The sequence below is a fragment of the Octodon degus genome, unplaced genomic scaffold, assembly GCF_000260255.1.
Source record: "Octodon degus isolate 3935 unplaced genomic scaffold, OctDeg1.0 scaffold00094, whole genome shotgun sequence".
Taxonomy (NCBI): Eukaryota; Metazoa; Chordata; class Mammalia; order Rodentia; family Octodontidae; genus Octodon; species Octodon degus.
This window is the reverse complement of record NW_004524670.1, coordinates 9272633-9290361: the sequence shown is the minus strand read 5'-3', so window position 1 is coordinate 9290361 and position 17729 is coordinate 9272633. Positions and strand designations below refer to the sequence as shown.

The 17729-nt window shown below is 46.3% G+C and overlaps 1 protein-coding gene across 6 annotated transcripts in view; it reads left to right on the top strand.

Annotated features, from left to right (window-relative positions):
- Ptpn3 (protein tyrosine phosphatase, non-receptor type 3) overlaps nucleotides 1-17729 on the top strand; it is a 163529-nt gene that overhangs the window by 92199 nt on the left and 53601 nt on the right. For all 6 annotated transcript variants that reach the window (XM_004638079.2, XM_023722945.1, XM_023722944.1 and 3 more), the window contains 5 exons: nucleotides 2940-2992; nucleotides 9519-9639; nucleotides 10680-10767; nucleotides 13266-13354; nucleotides 16808-16871. In XM_004638079.2, coding sequence (XP_004638136.1) covers nucleotides 2940-2992; nucleotides 9519-9639; nucleotides 10680-10767; nucleotides 13266-13354; nucleotides 16808-16871 — 415 coding nt within the window. The remainder of the gene's footprint in view (nucleotides 1-2939; nucleotides 2993-9518; nucleotides 9640-10679; nucleotides 10768-13265; nucleotides 13355-16807; nucleotides 16872-17729) is intronic.

The window sequence follows — 17729 nt, the reverse complement described above, 5'->3', positions numbered from 1 at the left end:
CCCTCTCCCCCCCCCCCCCCCCCCCCCCCCGCGCCTCCCGTTAGTCTGTTCTGAAGAGGGTCATCAGAGACTACCAGCGCGCTGTATATCATGCGGGAGCTGGCAGTCTGCTTGGGAAATGAGACAGGAAGCCAGAAGCAATTAGGCCCAACGTGGGCACTGGAGACCACAGTCACGGTAGGATATCAGCTTTGCTTCTGCTGCTGTGGGTGGGAAAAGCCTCTCTGGGTTGCTATTAAGAGGCCAGCAGTGGAGATGGTAGAGAGGAGAAGAATTGGATTTCCCAGGGCAGTTAGAAGACATAACTGCCCTCTTCCACGTGTGGGTGTGTGTGGGTGTGTGGGTGGGTGTGTGTGCGTACACACACACACCCACCCACACACACACCCCGTCATACAGAAGCAGCTGATAACCACATTTCTGTGGCTTGCAGGAAAATGAGCAAGGGCTTTAGTGTTCAATGCAGGCACATTTTACATCCACCAGACAGACTGAGTGCCTGAAATTTTTAAAAGCAAAAAGAATATAGCAAGACCACATTTACAGAGATGATGTCAGAGTACACAAAGGAAAACTGGGGCTTTGGTCGAGGTTGAAGGGCATAAACAGCCCTGGAAGGAGCAGTGCAGACATGCAGGCTGATACTTGGGAACACAGTAGAGGAGATTTAAGGAGCAGGTTGAGGAGGAGAAAGAACATTCTCCTCACAGAGACAGGATTGCCAGGCCTCTTGGCTCTTAGCAGTTGGAGGATTGTAGAATCCTCATCCTAGCTAGCCTAGATTCGCTCTTCATGAGTATTATCTCTTTTCTACCGCAGGAGCTCTAGCACCTTATTTCCTGCCATCCCTAATTCTGGTTTATTGCAGTGATCCACAGACCAGCACATACCTGCAGAAGGAGCTCCTGAAGGCCTGTGGTATCTGCGGTTGCCACTCCCACATTCAGCCTTTGAGCGTCTGCTCAGCTCTTCCCAGAGCTGAGGAGCTCCTTCTGCAATGAGGTGGCCTTCCTGCATTTTAGGTGGCTCTAGGTTGAATTCCCCACCCTGGCTCCTGGCTGCCCTCTATAGCCATAGAGACTTGTTCTGTCCCTATTTTCTACACACCTTTTTTTTTCTGCAAATATTTTTCAAATAACTGTTAATGGCAAAGCCCTGAGCTCTGCTGGTCTAGTAAGACAAACTGCTCAGGAGCTCTCACTTCCATGCCCTCTCTCCATGTAGGGGAACTGGTTGTCTGTGAATCAACAGAGTATTTTGAGAGCCTTTCATCAGGTCTGCAGGTGTCCCTTGCCACCTCTCTGAGGAGAACATTTTCTTCACCAAACACTTTCGGGTGTGTATCAGGCCATTTGTGGCCAAGGCTGTTTGGACAGGCTTATTGGAATACAGCATTTCTCCAGGATGTTGAGTCCCCCGGCTTGTTTGAACCATCCCTGGTATCCTGCCTGCCCAGATGAGTAGTCCAGGCCCAGCCTTCACTCAGCTCATGGGAACCCTGAAGGCTGGAGAGAGAGAACCCTCTCTAGGGATATGTGGAAAGCGGAAGGAGAAGGCGGGCTTCTGGTGTTCTGTAGTATGTATTTTGAACATCATTCTTTGGGAATGTTTTTCTTTCGGACTTTGTAGGATTGTTCCTTCCGTCTAGACTCAGTCTCCTTAGCCTCTTTCTAAGGTGTCCCCCAAATCGCCTTCACCTGCTGTTCCTCTGGCGGGGACACTGGCTAGATGCCATTGAAGCCATCTTGTAGAAGACCAAATACCTGGTACACATCAGATTTCTGCCAGTTCTCCTCTGTGATCTCCAGGTGAATAAGTGACCTGCATCCCTGAGATGCCTCTGTAGACCTGGAGAAACATTCACAAGTTCCAGTGAGAATAGTTTCTTGAGGGGAAATGGGATCCCTCTAGAGATGCTGTCTTCACATGCAGCTTTAGGATAGACGCACAGTGATGGACAGGAAGAGGAGCTCTGAAAGGACAGCCAAATTAAAGAGGGAGTCAGGTCATCCTGGGAACTCCATGGGCTGCCATGGAAACAGCTTTTTAAAATTTTTATTATTATTATTATTATTTTTACTTCTGAACTGAATTCTGGGAAAGTACTTTTAGGCGCTTAATCTCCCAGGCTTCCCAGCGCATTCTTCTCCCCAGCAGGGATCCCTACTCCTTCACCGCTTGCAGAGCCCTTGGGAAGAGCATGAAGTCAAGGTTGAGGGGAGAAAGGGTAACATTGAGAGCACCGGAAACATGGCTAAGACAGGGGGAGTCACTGGGAGAAATGGAGCACATGAGAGGACAGTTTAGAAAAGTCCACTCTGGAAAAATCCCAACTCTGGATTTGTGGTAGATGGTAGAAGCTTGAGAGGGGCAGACAGATGGTTGAAGTCTACAGATCCTCAGGAAGCTCAAAACATATGAATGTTTAAGTAGTGACAGTCAAGTAAGGAATTGAGTGTTAAAATTCAAGATACTTTCCTACTTTTCCTTTTGAAGAGGGTATCACTAGTCCAGAAAGGGGGTAATTGAGAGTCACCAAGTCCTTAGGACTCAGGAATGCGGAGAGCCCTGCATAGTCTCAGGTCTTTCCGGAAGGATTTGAAGGCTGCTTTGATGTAAGAGTCTGGCTTTCTTCCTGTCAGAGGTGTGGGCCTGCCTTTCTTGGCCAGTGAAATACTGGCCAATGTTAGACCCTTAGCTTCATGGTATTTGGGGTGGATATTACTTTAGATACAAAGATGTTATTTTTAAAAGATCTTTATTGTGTTATGTTTGCTTTATGATTTAAGATTGATTAGCATCATAAAGTAGTTTTTCTTACATGTCATGTTGTTCTTTAACGGTTGCCAAGAAAAGCGAGACCGTGCTACCTGTGATCTGCAGGCATTTGGGTTCTTGCTGGCTCTTGAGACTTCGCTAATGTGTGTTTCTCATGACAGGTTAACCTGCCCCCTGAATTCAGCAGTGGTGCTGGCTTCCTATGCAGTACAATGTAAGTCCCAAAGGGAGTGTTGTCCTGGGTGCACAGATGACTCTGACAAGGTATTGAGCAAGCCACTGACCTTTCCACTGACCGAGTCTCTCCTTCCCAGGCATCCATCCTGTGGGGGCAGCACTTCTCTGGCTGCCTAGGTGGCCCCACTTTTGCTCTGATTTTCTCTCTTCTAATTTGGGGCTGTTAGGTTAATTAAAGGGGTGCAGGTAACAGGAGTGAATGAACACCGCTGTGGCAGTCTCTCCTGAGGGAGACTATAAAACAGTAGGCAGCCATCTCACGTGGCATTTTCCAGAGCCTCTGCCCAGATATTTGGATTTGATCTCCATACAAACTCCAGTGGGACAATATTTATACTGGTCACCTCTTATAAACATGGAAACTGAGACCCAGCTAGGTTAAAGAATTTGCTGGAAGTCATTCCTACTGCTTGGTGCATGCCTAAAACACTCCTGAGATCTTATGAATTTATTTTTAGAATTTCACTATAACTAATGGATTATATGCTGTCCTATTAACAGCACTACCCGATAGAAATGTAACGTGAGAGCTGCATATGTAGTTCTGTTTTCTGGTAACTGCATTAAAGAAGGAAAATGAAGTAGGTAAGATTAATTTTTAATGATTTGTTTAGCTCAGTGTATCCAAAATGCTATTTTAATATATAATTAATGTAAAAAGTATTAATGAAATATTTAACATTTGCTTTCATGCTGAGTCTTTGAAAACCAGTCAGGATTTCACACGTAGCACACACTTGTATTTGGAATGGCCACATCTGGCTAGTGGCTACCACTTTGGATGGGAAGTCCAGATAGGATTTTCCTTTGGGGGTAGGTTGAGCTAGAGTTGAAATTTACTTGTTCAGCCAGCTAAACTTTATATATTCCATATCAGGCCCTGTGGTAGATGGTGATTGCGCATAGTACAAAGGATTTACTAACCCTAAAAGAGTACGTAGACTGATGGAAGGCAAGCAGAACATCATTTCATCGTTAGCTGTGTGATACTAGTAAGTCAGCACTGAATAACTGCCGTAGCTTGAAACTTGGAGTAATCCGTGGTGCCTTCCCATAAGCCCAAAGTAGTGGGGCAAATGCTGGCCAGAACACTTGCCCTCGTCTGGCTTCATAAGAAGTGAATAGCAAAAGAGGGGTGTTGGGCTTCACTGAGGTGGCTCCGAGGCTCCCTCCTTCCTTGGCAGCAGAGGACAAAAATAAGAAGAGCCCATAGCAGGACCTAAGCTCGCCTGCCTACCTGTGTGGGCCCTGGAGTGGGAGGAGGAGGTTGTTAGGAGTGAGTGCGGACTGCACAGCAAGCCTGTGTAGCAGAACCCCGTGCCAGTCTCCATCTCATGTGCGTTTTAGCCTCTGCAGTGGGAAACTCGGATATCCCAGTGTGGTCTGCTTGGGTTTGAAAGTTCCCATTTCCTGGGCTGGAGAGATAGCTCAACAGCCTGAACGCCTGCCTGGTAAGCACAAGGTCCTGAGTTTTCTCCCCAGTACCACATGCCATGCTGGCCCAGCCCTGGGGAGGCTGAGACAGGAGGATTACTATGAGTCCAAGCTGCAGAGCAAGACCCTGTACCAAAAAAAAAAAAAGGAATTTTTTTTTTTTTTAAAGAGTAAGTTTCCATTTCCCTATACATATGGAACAGACCTGATCATGTTCCCGTCATGTGGAAAATGGCATAGTCACCAGTCAGTCTGTACTTTGTGGTACTCCAGACCTTGCAGATCAGCCTCTATCTGGTGGATCAGCTGAAAACTGACCTTTTCCAGATCACAGAGCAAGTTGTGTGGTCATAGCTGGAGATTTGGGTTTGGAGGCAGGAGCTGTACCGAAAGGATAGTCACACTGGGTTTTTTTGTCTTTGGTTGGCTTTTTTTTTGTATCTTAGGGAAAGGGTCTACAGGGTGTTTAGGGTCTCACTACTAGATCAGACTCCCAAGAGCTGAGATTACAGGTGCATGCCTGCTCCACACACCCCAGGTTTGGGGTAGAATGGCAGGCCTGGGAATCCAACCCCCAGCCCTTGCACCTGCTTGCAGGTGCTTTAATCTGCTGAGCTATTTGGCCGGTCCACACACTTGGTTTAAACAGTCTTCTCCATTGGCTGTTTCTGTGGCATTACTTCTGGGAACCTGTAAAATGGTGGCGGCGGTGGATATGATAGCTTGCAACAGGACTACTTGGTTCAAATTAAGTAACACCCTAACCTTGACCAAATGTAAACACAATGTATAACTAAAAATTGATTTTCATTGGCCCATCCCTGACTGAGTCAATATGAACATGGACTGGAGCTCTGTTACCTGGGTCTCTGCCCCTCCACTTGCGCTTGCACATCCTTGGGCTCAGTGTCTGCACCTCCCAAGTGGGGACTTAGCACTGTGCACTCCATAGAGTTGTGCGTGGAAGGGAGAAAAGAAAGAAGGAAGGGGGACTATATTTACATGCTTTTGTCTGGTAATCTGAACAACTACTTTGAAGACAACAATATGCACTATAACAACCACTGTTGAATTCCTATCTTGTTTTTTGAAGTTCGGTATCATTTCTAATTTTTTATTATTTTAAAGTTTTCCTATTGTGGATAATAAACTGTGTTTAGCAGAGTTAAATGTAAGAACCATATTTGAAAATGTTCTGTCCAAGTTCCTATAGTCAGATCTCCTCTGCAGATCGCTAACAAAATAGCTAACTATGCTCCTAAAATGCTAACTGGCTGTAGTGGAAGTTTAGTATTATTGGTATGCTGCCACCGTCCTGGCTTGCCAAGCCCGCTGTTGTAAGTACCACTCTTTATAGCCCCTGCCCTCAGTAAATGGATGTATACACTTGTATACTTCCATGCATAGAATTCTGTTCAAGATTAATTCTCAAACACAAAACTACTGACTCAAAAAGTATGCCTGTATTTTATCTGATAAACTTTGTCCTGAGATGGGTGTTAATATTTTTAAGTCCCACCGGCTAGTCAAAAGTACATTTTCTTATTAGATAAAAGATAAACTGATCTGTAGCTGAAGTACCCAGAAAGACACGATGGTGGAAGGTTGCTAATGGTTTTTGTCTCAAAAGCTTATGAGACCAAAACTTGGGGGGATGTATCCATATTGCGTAATGCTCCCGGAGCCTGTGCTTCATGCAGGCTCTGCACCGCCCTCAGCGTGCAGAAAGCTTGCAGTTCGCCCCAAGGACTGTACACCTGCTAGTGGGGGATACAGGGACCCTTGATATAAAACACAGAGAATGTGCTCCAGCCTACATGGGGAGAATCTAGAAAAGCTAGGAATGACCATCAATAAGGGCCTCTAAGATCAAGCTGGAGTTGGAAGAATGAAAGATAAAAAGATGCCCCAACAGAACAGCATGATAGCTCAAAGTGCCATACTTTGAGAACCTGGGACAGACTCCCACTTTGTTGCAGAATGTCAAATATTATCTGTCAGCCAAAAGAAAGCATGAAACTTAATATTCGAGGTACTTTGGCCCCACTTACTTATTTCTGCTATAATTAACATCTGCATGTATTGCTTCCCAGAAACTAGGAAAATGTATTACTGGGAAATCTGGTACATCATGTAAGGAAGCAGACAAGAGCAGAGCCTGTGCTCAATGAGTTCTCAGTTAGCAGCTAAGCTGCAGGGCAGGTCCTTTTCTTCTGAGTTTTCTTATTTGTTCAATGTGGATAAAAGCCTTACTCGTTGCTGGGTTATCTTAGTCATCAAATACAATGGCACCCTAGAAATAAATGTACCAGCAGTCCAGTGTTTTGCACGTTTGTGTGGTGGTTTAACTTCGTTTCCCCCTAGTGGTCAGCATGGAGAGCTTGGTGTGGAAGAGCTGCTTAAGATGTCAAGGGAAAATCAGCTAACAGAAAGACTCATTGGTTATGAAGACTTTTACTTTGTTGAAGACAGAAGCTTGTAGTTCATGTTTGCAAAATGGCACCAGGGTTGACTGCTAGTAGGATGGATGGCCAAGTTGGGATCCCAGAGGGTCTTCAGGAGCTAATGAGCCAACAGCCTTCAGGCTCAAGTCTTTGGGGACATAGCAAATGGCCAGCAGCTGTTCGCAGCTTTGCTTGCATGGTAGAAACAGTAGAGCACTAACGGAGCTCTGGCTTTGACCCTGAGGAAAAGGAGGCCCTGGGTTATGGGTAGGTCCTCTCTCCTTAGGACCTTACTTGCCTCCCCTTTGACATAAGAAGTTTAAACAGAGTGATTCTGATGTGTTACTCTCTTGAGTACTTTGTTGGGACATCGCTGTGATTCTTTGTACATGTGCTGTTGTGATCACACACACACTTATGTGCCGCACTTGTACTGTCATGCGACCTTAACATTCCCATTCTCCTAACCTGGACACAGTCTATATAGACCGCTGGGCTTCTTGCTGTCTCCCCTTCTCACCTGAGCTTGGCCGTGAGCCTCTCTGAAGGTCAGTTCTGAACACCTGAGTCCCTGAGCCTCTACTGGGTGCCACATTGGGTGCCCTCAAGACACAGTATAGGAAGAAACAGCTGCCTCTGATGTGGTGTAGGTTTAAAAGACCAGCAGTGTGTCAGAAGCCGAAGGAAAGGAGGCTGAGTAGATTTGGACAAGGACACGCAGCCCTGGCACCTGCCCCTTTGGCTCTGCTGGGGTGTAGTTCACCTAAGCGGCCACCTGGCTCCTCACCCCCTTTCCTTCCGGGATCGGCCATGAGCATCACTGGGGCTTTCTCCACACTCCGTCCTGGTAACAGAGGAGTTGTGTGATTTGGAAATGTGTTGAATTGCTGCTCTGAAATTATCCTGAGAGCCCTCAAAAGCCTCCTGGCATTGAAGCCAGCCACAAGAAGAAATTGAATAAAACCCTTGGAAAGATCAAGGTTAAAATTTTTGAGAAAAGTCAAAATAGAGTCCCTTTTCGTGTGCCAGGAAAACAGAATATGAGATCAGTTGCCCGTCAGAGCTCAAGGGGTGGAGGTACGTGAAGCTCTGTTGGAAGAGCACTCACTAGCACACAAGGGGCCCAGGTTCAATTCCCCACACCACAGAAAACAGAATATGAGATCAGTTGCCCGTCAGAGCTCAAGGGGTGGAGGTACGTGAAGCTCTGTTGGAAGAGCACTCACTAGCACACAAGGGGCCCAGGTTCAATTCCCCACACCACAGAAAAGAATGCCTCAGAGGTCAAGATCTTTTCACTTTTATTTTTATAAAAATAGAAGAACTGTTTCTTGGAGAAGAGAAGATGATATCACCAGGTCCTGCCTCAAGTTCTTTGCTCAGTGTCCATAGTAATCTAAACATACAAATTACCTGAGGAGTTCTTGGGGCAACCAGGAATACAGGTGCAAGTTGGGCACTGCACAGTGCTTGGGAGTACTTGTTACATCATAGGGAAGGAAGAAATAGCTCCCTATGTGGTGGACCAGTCGGTGGACAGTTTATGTTCCCAGACAAGAAAAAATCAAGGGACTCAAAGGAGGAGGACAGCTTGGTCGAGGAGTCCTTCCGTTGCAGTCCTTCCATAGCACCCCTGTACCTCTTCCTCCCGCATCTGCAGGTCCCCTGAACGATTCTCCTGACAACTGCAGTATCTGTCTCCTGTCTTTTGACCTCTGAACACATCCCAGTCCCCTTTCTTGTGCACCTCCCTGCATGTCAGGCTGTGGGTCAGATTGGCATTGATCTCCTTTCTTTTTTTTTTTTTTTTAACACTTTTTTTTTTAATATTTATTTTTATTTATTACATTTATTTATTGTGTGTGATTTTTTTATTGTGTGTGTGTGTGTGTGTGCCAGCTCAGCCCACCAGGGGGCGGGGCTGGCTGGCATGTGGTGCTGGGGATTGAACCGCGGTCCCTGTGCTTTGCCAAGCTTGTTTCAAGTAGGTGCTTTAGACCACTGAGCCATCTCTCCAACCCCTTGATCTCCTTTCTACCCCCATTTTTCCTTCTTTTTTTCAGTGCTGGTTTATCAATCTAGGACTTCACATATGCTAGACAAGTACTCTGCCACTAAGCTACACCCTCCCCCCTTTTTCATTTTACTTTGAGAAAGTGTCTTGCTAAGTTGCCCACACTGCCCTTGAGCTGAGAGCCCTCCTGCCTCAGCCTCCCAGAGCGCTGGTGTTAGACGCCTACAGCACAGCACCCAGCTCCCTACCTGTTGTTTGTAGGGCCAGTTGGTGTGATACCGCAGTAACTGAGGCATGATGGAACCTGTACAATGCCTGGCACTTTCTCTTCCCTTCTCCAGAGGTATCGAACCTGGGTACTAACACCATCTTCCAGGCTCTGTGGCATCAGGGAGTGTGGAGATGGGTTGGCCCTATGTGACAGTACTTAGCCCCTCATGAAGGTTCAGTGGAGAAGCTGCAGCCCGGTACTGGCAGAGCTTGGCCCAGGAGGATTTTCAATTAGTGCTTTCCTTACAGTGCTATAGATGCTGATAACTGCAGACTGTGTTTAAAAAAAAAAAAAAAAAAGCAAAACTAACTACAGTTTTCCCCTTGTTCTGCCCAAATAGCTCATTTTGGAGACTTTAATCCTTCCATACATCATCCGGGCTACCTTGCGGACAGCCAGTTCATACCAGATCAGAATGATGACTTCCTGACCAAGGTGGGATCTCTGCATGAGCAGCACAGGTGAGGGGCTCGGGCGGCCTACTTTGGAAGCTCAAGCCAGGTGTTTTCAGGCATCACAGCCGCCTGTGTTAGATGTTGCTTCTCCCTCCTTTCGCTCATGGTCCTCTTTCAAGATGTCAGGGGCTTTTGAACCTCGGCGCTGTGCTGGTGGCAGTGTATCTCTGTAACTGGCTTCTCTATGAAGTGTGAGATCCTGTAGGCAGGGAGGGAGCCGGCTGTTGTCCTCCCTTTCGGGCTGTCGTTGGAATTGGTTAATTCCTGAGGGAGAGCCAGCTTTGCAATCTGATTGCCCCACACTTCGATCCTACCAGGGAAAATTTTTAGCAGCTGACCATATTCTGTAAAGTAGGCCCATCCTTAAGACATTGCTGAGGAAACAGAGAAATGGACGAGTAGTCCAAAAGGCTAGGTTCAGCTGGGGAAAGCTGCTTTTCCACATGGGGAGGGCCGCTCTTTTGCAGCTGTCTTGGGCAAGCCTTACCTCCAGCAACCGTGCCCAGTGCCTGCCTCCCCTTCCCTTTCCCATCTGCCTCAAAGCTACTATGACAGCTGTTCATGTCAAGAGAGGTGCACGCTGACCCAGGAGGCCAGCCCTCGGGACCGCTCGCCTTTTGGGAAGGCCATAAACACAAAGGGCAAGCGACCAGTACCTTCTAAGAAGGCCCTGCCAATCCTCTCTCCCAGAATTACTCCTCTAGCAGAAGTCAGTGTCCTAAAATAGGATAGGGGCAGCAGTGTTTGAAGTTTGCGCCTCTGCAGAAAGAATAGACAAAAGCAGAACGCCCTGGAGATTACCTGTTAATTGAGTGATTTAGAACGAGTGGCGTAGGGGCTGTGAAAGGCGATAGTCTTCTCCCCTGAAGAGGAAGAAGAGAACCCTGTATAACTGAAATAAATGCAGGCTAGGTTGCTTAAGAAAAGTAACAGCATTTTAGAAACCTTTGAGGAATGTGGTCTTATTCTATTTTTTAATATCTGCAAGTTGTTGTTAATATTTCCTATTTACTGGCGTATTTTGCATTTTGTCTTTTCTCCTACAGTGGGCTAAAGCAGTCAGAAGCCGAATCATGCTACATCAACATAGCCCGGACTCTCGACTTCTACGGAGTGGAGCTGCACAGTGGTAGAGTATGTAATCTCTAGTTCACAGGGTTTTTTTTTTTTAATTTGACTTTTAAATTATAAAAGTTTAAAAAATTTTGGTCATACTATTTCTTTCCCATTATGAACCACAAGATCATTTTAAAAATATTTGCAATGTTTAACTAATACTGAATTTTGTTGGTCACTTATCCAATTGCTGTTTTCATATTTGTCATCGTACTGGAAGACTTTTTTTTTTCTTTTTTGCAGAACTGGGAATTGAACTCAGGCCCTTGCACTTGCCAGGCAAGTGCTTGTTCTACTGAGCCATCTCCCCAGCCCCTGATTTTTTTCTTTTTTAAAGAGGTCAAAGGTCTAGAAACTTGAAGTTTTTCAAGGGCTGTTCCACTGAATGGCTAAACAGGCAAAATAGATATATTTAGATCCATTTTTCAAGCAACACTTTAGTGAGACAAGGTTTTTATTACTTAACCTCAAGCACTGCTCCAGTTAGAGTTAGCCATTTACATATAGTAGGAGTTTAACAACAGCAACAAAAAGATTAGTGCTGGCTGGGTGTATTCACACACACACACACACACACACACACACACACACAATTCCAACTACTTGAGAAGCTGAGGCAGGAGGGTCATGACTTCCAGGACAGCCTGGGGAATTAGTAAAGTCTCTAAAGTTTAAAAAAAGGCTGGAGATGCAGCTCAGTGATTGAGTATCTCAGAGTTGGATCCCCAGGACCACCAAAAAAGGAAGAAAAAATGGTGGCATGATTGTGAAAAATAATATCTAAATTGTTTGTGACTGGCTTATTAGGATTAACTAATATCTATCACTGTCACTGACCCCATGTCAGACACAAAAGGAAACATACGTTATTTGAACAGTAAGTACCAGGCTTTCACATGAAGCCATCGAAGTCTTGTCAAATGGATATTCTAATCATCTGCATTTCATAAATGAGAAAATTGGGCTCATGGAAGTTGAATAAATGTCCAGATTTGAAATCTGGATACTTCTGCAGTTTATAGAAACCCTGTCATCATGCCTCACTTCAGTACCTTAACAGTGCTGCAGGGTGGATGTGCTAGAATTTAGGTAACAAAGCAGAAAAAATGTATTGAGTCAGACAAAAATAACCAACCTCAGGGTTTCACTGCTTTTATTCCATTTGCAAATACTTAATGTCCAGTAGAATGTTTCAGAGAGCCTTACTCAGGGGTGAAATGAGACTTCCTATCTGCACGAGCTGATCTAGGTCTTCCCTGCCTTCAAGCCTGACAGAAAGGTGACCCTCCGGGGTCAGAGGATCAGCTGTCTCACGGACACTGGAAAACCTTGGGCTCATGAGACTCGAGACCCCGTCCTTGGCCCACGAAACCACTCACTTATTCCCAGCTGCACCCTGTTTTGGTTTCATCTGCTGATTTGTTCTTTCCTGGTACTGTGACTGCAGGTATCATGTTTAAAGGCAGCTCTGTCCTGCGCTCTGCCGATCTGGCTTTGCCTTAAGCACATGACTGCAGTTGGGTTCCTGTCGTGAATCTCTGTGGACTCCTCCACGTCAACACTGTTTCCCTGTCCAGCTTCTCTAACTCCCCTTGCTCATATTGCTCCTCATGCATGTTTTGTTCCACAGCCAAAGGGAATGACCCTGTTCTAGAAGCTCCGCAGGCCAAACTCTGCTCTAGCTTCTCAGATCCTCTTAGTTCCAGCCCGCTTAAAAGCTCTTCAAGGCTGGAATCTTTATAGGGCAAAAGGAAAGAACTTGAGTCTCTTTTCGGCCCGAAGCAACACAGCTGTGGGTGGCAGGCCAAAGGCTCGTGGTGGTAACCAACTCAAACTCAGTCCCTTTGCAGTTGCACGTATCTGGCTGGAAAAGAGAAATGTGTGTGACTCAAGGAAGAACTGATTTATTTTTGAATTTTATTTGCTTATACTTAAGTGGATTTAAAACAGCCTATGATCTTTGCTTTCGTTCTGTGTCTTCAGTGTCTACAGCAGTGCCCAGCATGTGGACCCTTAGTAAATGTGGGCACATTGAATTTATAAACAGCATTTACTTCTTAGTTTCATTTAGGGTCAGTTCTCCGGTTGGAATTTTTTATCATGATAGCATTGTAGCTATAGCCTTTTCAGTAGTGGGAGTTGAGATTTATACAAAGCTATGCAGGGAGCAGGGCTTTCTGATTTTAATACAGCTCTCAGATGCTACATATGGAGCATTTAGAACTGAGTATCTGTTTTGATGATTTGGGGGGATGCCTGGGGTTAGCCGGCAACCTTCCAAGCCACACGTTCCGACAGGCTTTGTGTGTGCATGTGTGCATGTTCACTTGAAAAGAATTCGGTGTGAAGTGCTTGGATTTAGGTAGCTGGTTAGTGCAGGTACTTGTTTGCGTTAAAAACATTTTCCCCTTTAGAACTATACATACTGCTATTTATAAAAACAAGGGTGCTTTAATGTTACCAAAGGGCACAGGCGTGAGACTCCCACCAGGAGTCTGATGTTTTCCTTTTTACAGGATCTGCACAATTTAGAGCTAATGATTGGAATTGCTTCTGCGGGCATTGCTGTGTACCGAAAATACATTTGTACAAGTTTCTATCCTTGGTGAGTGCAAACAGTTCTAATTATTGTTTGAATCATGCTTTAAAAATATGCCGAGAATAAGAACAAGAATAACGTTAGCTCTAATTTTAAATTTTTGTTTCTAAAGAAGGCCTAGAAATCCCCCCAGTCCAAGTTACTAACTTCTTTTTGTTGTTTGAGATAGGGTGTTGCTATGTAGCTCAGGCTGGTCTTGAATTCACAGTGTAGTCCAGGCTGGCCTTGAACTCATGGCAATCCTCCTGCCTCAGCCTTCCAAGTACTGGGATTACAGCTATGACCCATCGTGCCCAGCTCAGTAGGATTAGATCCAGATTCAGTAATTGGGACAGCTAGTTTGGTTTGACCAACTGCTGCGTTTAGCAGGTCGAACTGGGGTTTGTAGAAAAGTTGGAATTTATTCAGGCAATTGGAGCTTTCTTCAAGGGAAACACTACCAAAATAAACTACCTTTGAGAATGACCGTGCAGGATCGGATTGGGCAGATTGACCAGGGAGGCTGAGGAGAATGGGTGCTGGAGGCACAGGAGGTGCAGAAACAGAAGTACAGGTGTCGGGAGAAGTAGCTACCAGGGAGGATGTTAGGGTGAAGGGGTTGGTGCTTCGGATGCCAGCGCATACTGTGCTGGTTTGGTGCTTAGGTCCACAGCTGTGCCTTGGCCTAGGGTGTGGAACTCCATGAGTTGGGCTGTGAAGATGTTCACCGCAGCCTTATTCATGACAGGAAAAGGCCCAATAAAGAAATTTAATTACAGAGGTAATAACCATCATGGCAGCCATCGACAGGGTGCGCTTGTGGTGTCTAGGTCACATTGCTGCATATTTTATTTGATTTCTCTCATTTAACCCTGCAACGGGCATCTTTAGTATCCTGTCTTGGAGGGGGCTCAGGAAGCGCCTTGCAAGGTTATGGGGCTAACGACTGTTACAGTTGAAATTCATACCCAGAGTCAAGCTCTGGTGCCTCTCCTCTTATTCCATGACCAAAATTTATATCTGTGGGGAAATGCTTAAATAGGATACGGACATGGAGGCACTATGTTTTCAATTAATTTTACAATAAGCCCCTCTTCCGAAGTAAGCGCATGTCACAGCCCTATTCCATTTCAGAATAAAATCAGTGTAAAAGATAATAGGGTCCCCTCTCCCTTGTTCTTTTCCCTGGTATCATTGAAAGTCCCTTGAGAAGCAAGAAACTCAGCCTGAACTTGGCTGTCTGCTTGGGCAGCTTTGGCCTCGCAGGATCAAGCAGTGGGCACAGGGCTCGTTTCCCTCCACAAGCCCCTGTGGGTGCTGGGGGATCCCCCAGAGACCACTCAGCACAGCTCTGTGGTTGAGCCTCCCCACAGCCCTGGCCTGGACCATGACATGTCAGGGAAGATGTGATTCCTATAAGGACATCTAAAAGGGAAGAGGGAAACTTGCTCCTGAGAAGGTTTATAAACAGGGACCTCTCAGGCAAAACCCATAGGCGCTGTGGCAACATTAGCCACCACGTTCCCCTGCAGGCTCGCCACTCTCTCCCTCAGCTTTCCGCTGTAAGTTGGTTCTTCTCCAGGTCTGACCCTGGCTCTGGTGCAAATTGGAGGCCAGCACTGGACGGTGATCATAAGATATTAAGCTAGGTGCAGGGTAAGTCCTAGGAAGGGCAGGACACGAGAAGAAGGGTGCTGAGCCCACAGAGGTCAACCCTAAACAGGACAGGCTTTGATCCAAGAGAGAATTCTAGAGAGAATGAGTTCTGTGGTGTGTGGGGTACTAGAGACAAGACAGCAAGGTGTCAAGGCCGGCGTGTGGTGTGGATGTGAGGAGTGGCTTGGTTGTCATCTATCCAGAGGCTCATACAGGACTTGGACTCAGTGGAGACACTCTATTGTTCCTTTCCTTATGAAAGGGTGGAGGGCAGTCAAACCCCAAAAGGTCATTGATAATATTTGCACTTCATCAGGTTTGCTCTAGGATGGAAAGCTGTAAAATACAGATAGTGGGGTCTCTGTGGACAGGAGGGAACAAGGAGCAGGAGCCCTCCAAATCCTGGAGTCTACTGGGGGATCCCCCATGTGAAGCTAATGGGAGCACAAGAGGTGCACAGCTTCCCATGGGTTGAATCAGGTAAAAGGAGAACTCAGAAGCTGCCAAGTTGGTCCTCCAGACCTCTGCCAAACAGGAGTCCCTGTGGGGTCCAGAAGCAAGGGAGAAAGGTGTTGTCTACATCTGGTCGAGCTGGGGAAATGTTACATGAGTAAGCTTCCCCTCTCTGTTCTAGAATGTTCTACCAAGATCTGTGACCCTGGAGAACAGTGGACTTCCTTTATTTCCCATAAATATAAAAAAGAATCTAGTGTGAAAATACACCCCTCTTGTGTGGATTATAGTAGCTTGGCATAGGAAAGATAGATAAATATGATGTATAAAACCAAGATAGATAAGATAGTTATACTACTAATAGCTGTTAGCTCATTACAAGGAAGGTTTGTGCCTGTGTTGTTGGATCAGTTTTGCATGCCTGTATCTTGTAATATGAGCAACTACTCTGACAATAATACCCAATGCGCCAACCATTGGTACTCTGCTACAGTCTTGTTTTGAAATCTTATACCATTGTTTTCAGTGTTCAGTTTTCTTTTCTTTGAAGTAAATAAATGAGATTGACTTAAAAAATGAACTTATGAACTAACTTTAGTGGAAGGAACAAGCACTGAGGGGTCAAGCATTGTGCCAAGGCCTTGCCCTGCTTAGCCCTTCAGATCCTCACAAGATGACAGTACCTTGCCAGAAAGGCACTGTGGTTCCACTGTTCAGACTTCAGAGTGAAGGCTGAGAACGCAGGCTTTGGAGGTAGGGGAGCCCCAGGCTCAGAGCCCGGCACTCAGCAGAAGTGTGCGCCTCAGTTTCCTCATCTGAAAATGAGGTGCACTGTAACAGTACATTCTTTTCAGGGTTGTTGCAAGACTGTATGGAGAGGACGTTTAGAAAGTTCCTCCTCAGGGCTTAGTGGATAAAAATACCCTGCCTGAATTGTGCTTTGATTCTCAATGATGCACTTGATTAAGAGGCTCCTTGGCATGTGGCTTTTCAGCCCAGAGCTGGTGCCGACCAGGCCCGTCCTCTGCCTGCCGCTCCACACTGCCCTCAGCTGTCTTCCCCACGTGTGCTCCAGCTCCCGCAGGGCGCCAGTGTCACAAAGGAAGCTTACAGCAAAGATAGCTCATGGCCCAGCTTCTTGTTATTTAAAGGCTGCCTCTCAGTCCAGAGGCCCTGTGTGAGACCAGCTCAGCCGGCTCCTCGGTGTGGGCTGGGCAATGGGGCTGACAGCGTCTCCTGGCAGCCGCGACCTTACAGGCAGCAGGACTGTGGACTAGAGGACACAAGCCGAGCCCCGATGTCTGTGATTTCTTCCTTGTTTGGTTTATTTTTTGTTTGTTGTTTGTTTGTGCTCTGTTTTATTGTTTACAGGGTGAATATCCTCAAGATTTCTTTCAAAAGGAAAAAGTTCTTTATACATCAAAGGCAAAAGCAGGTGAGTTGCATCCCACACTTGCTTTGTTTCTTGTGTTTTGAATTCACTTCAGCTCCTAGTTCTTCGAGGGCTGGAGGCAGTGGTGTCTGTAACGAGAACAAAAGAACAGTGGTTTGGGGGTTACTGCTGCTGGTTACCGGGGTGTAGAGAGTCCTGCAGCACTCCATATAAGGCAGACATCTCTGATTAGAAAATGAACTCGCTTCAGACTCAGAGACGTGTACCTGGCTCTTCCCCTTATGGGCTTGCCACATAACCTCCCCTGCTCTGAGTGTCTGTTGCCAGAAATTCAGTAATGTCCCCTTCTTAGGGGAGCAGTATGGTCAGGGCACACAGCAGGGCCCATGCGGACAGGCAAGAACTGTCCGCAGGCCACCTCTTTCACTTGATGTGTTGAACGCACAGTGCCTTTGTCTGTCTTCTGAGAGGAGTCATCCGCACTGAGACTCGGTTTAGCCCCAGAGGTGGGTTTAGAGTGAGGAGGGTGACGCTGTCCCAGCCTAAGGAGGCGCCCAGGCTGGGATTTGAATTGATCGTTAGGAACCCAGGAAGCCTGCCCTTTGTGTACCATACTGTTTTAAGCTGCATGTCTGTCACCTACTATCACTGTGTCCCTTTCCCGATTTTGCAATGGTTATATGTCCTTGAAATGTCCATATCTGGCCTTGTGGGAGGCTGAGCTAGGAGGATTCCAGATGTGACCCCAGTCTTGGCAGCTTAGCAAGACTCTATCTCAGAGTTAGTAAAAAAGGCTCTAGGAAATGTAGCTCAGTGCAGAGGATTGGGGTCCATTCACCAGTACTACGACCACCAAAAAGCGAAACCCCATATAGCAATGAACCCTTAGAAATGAGCACA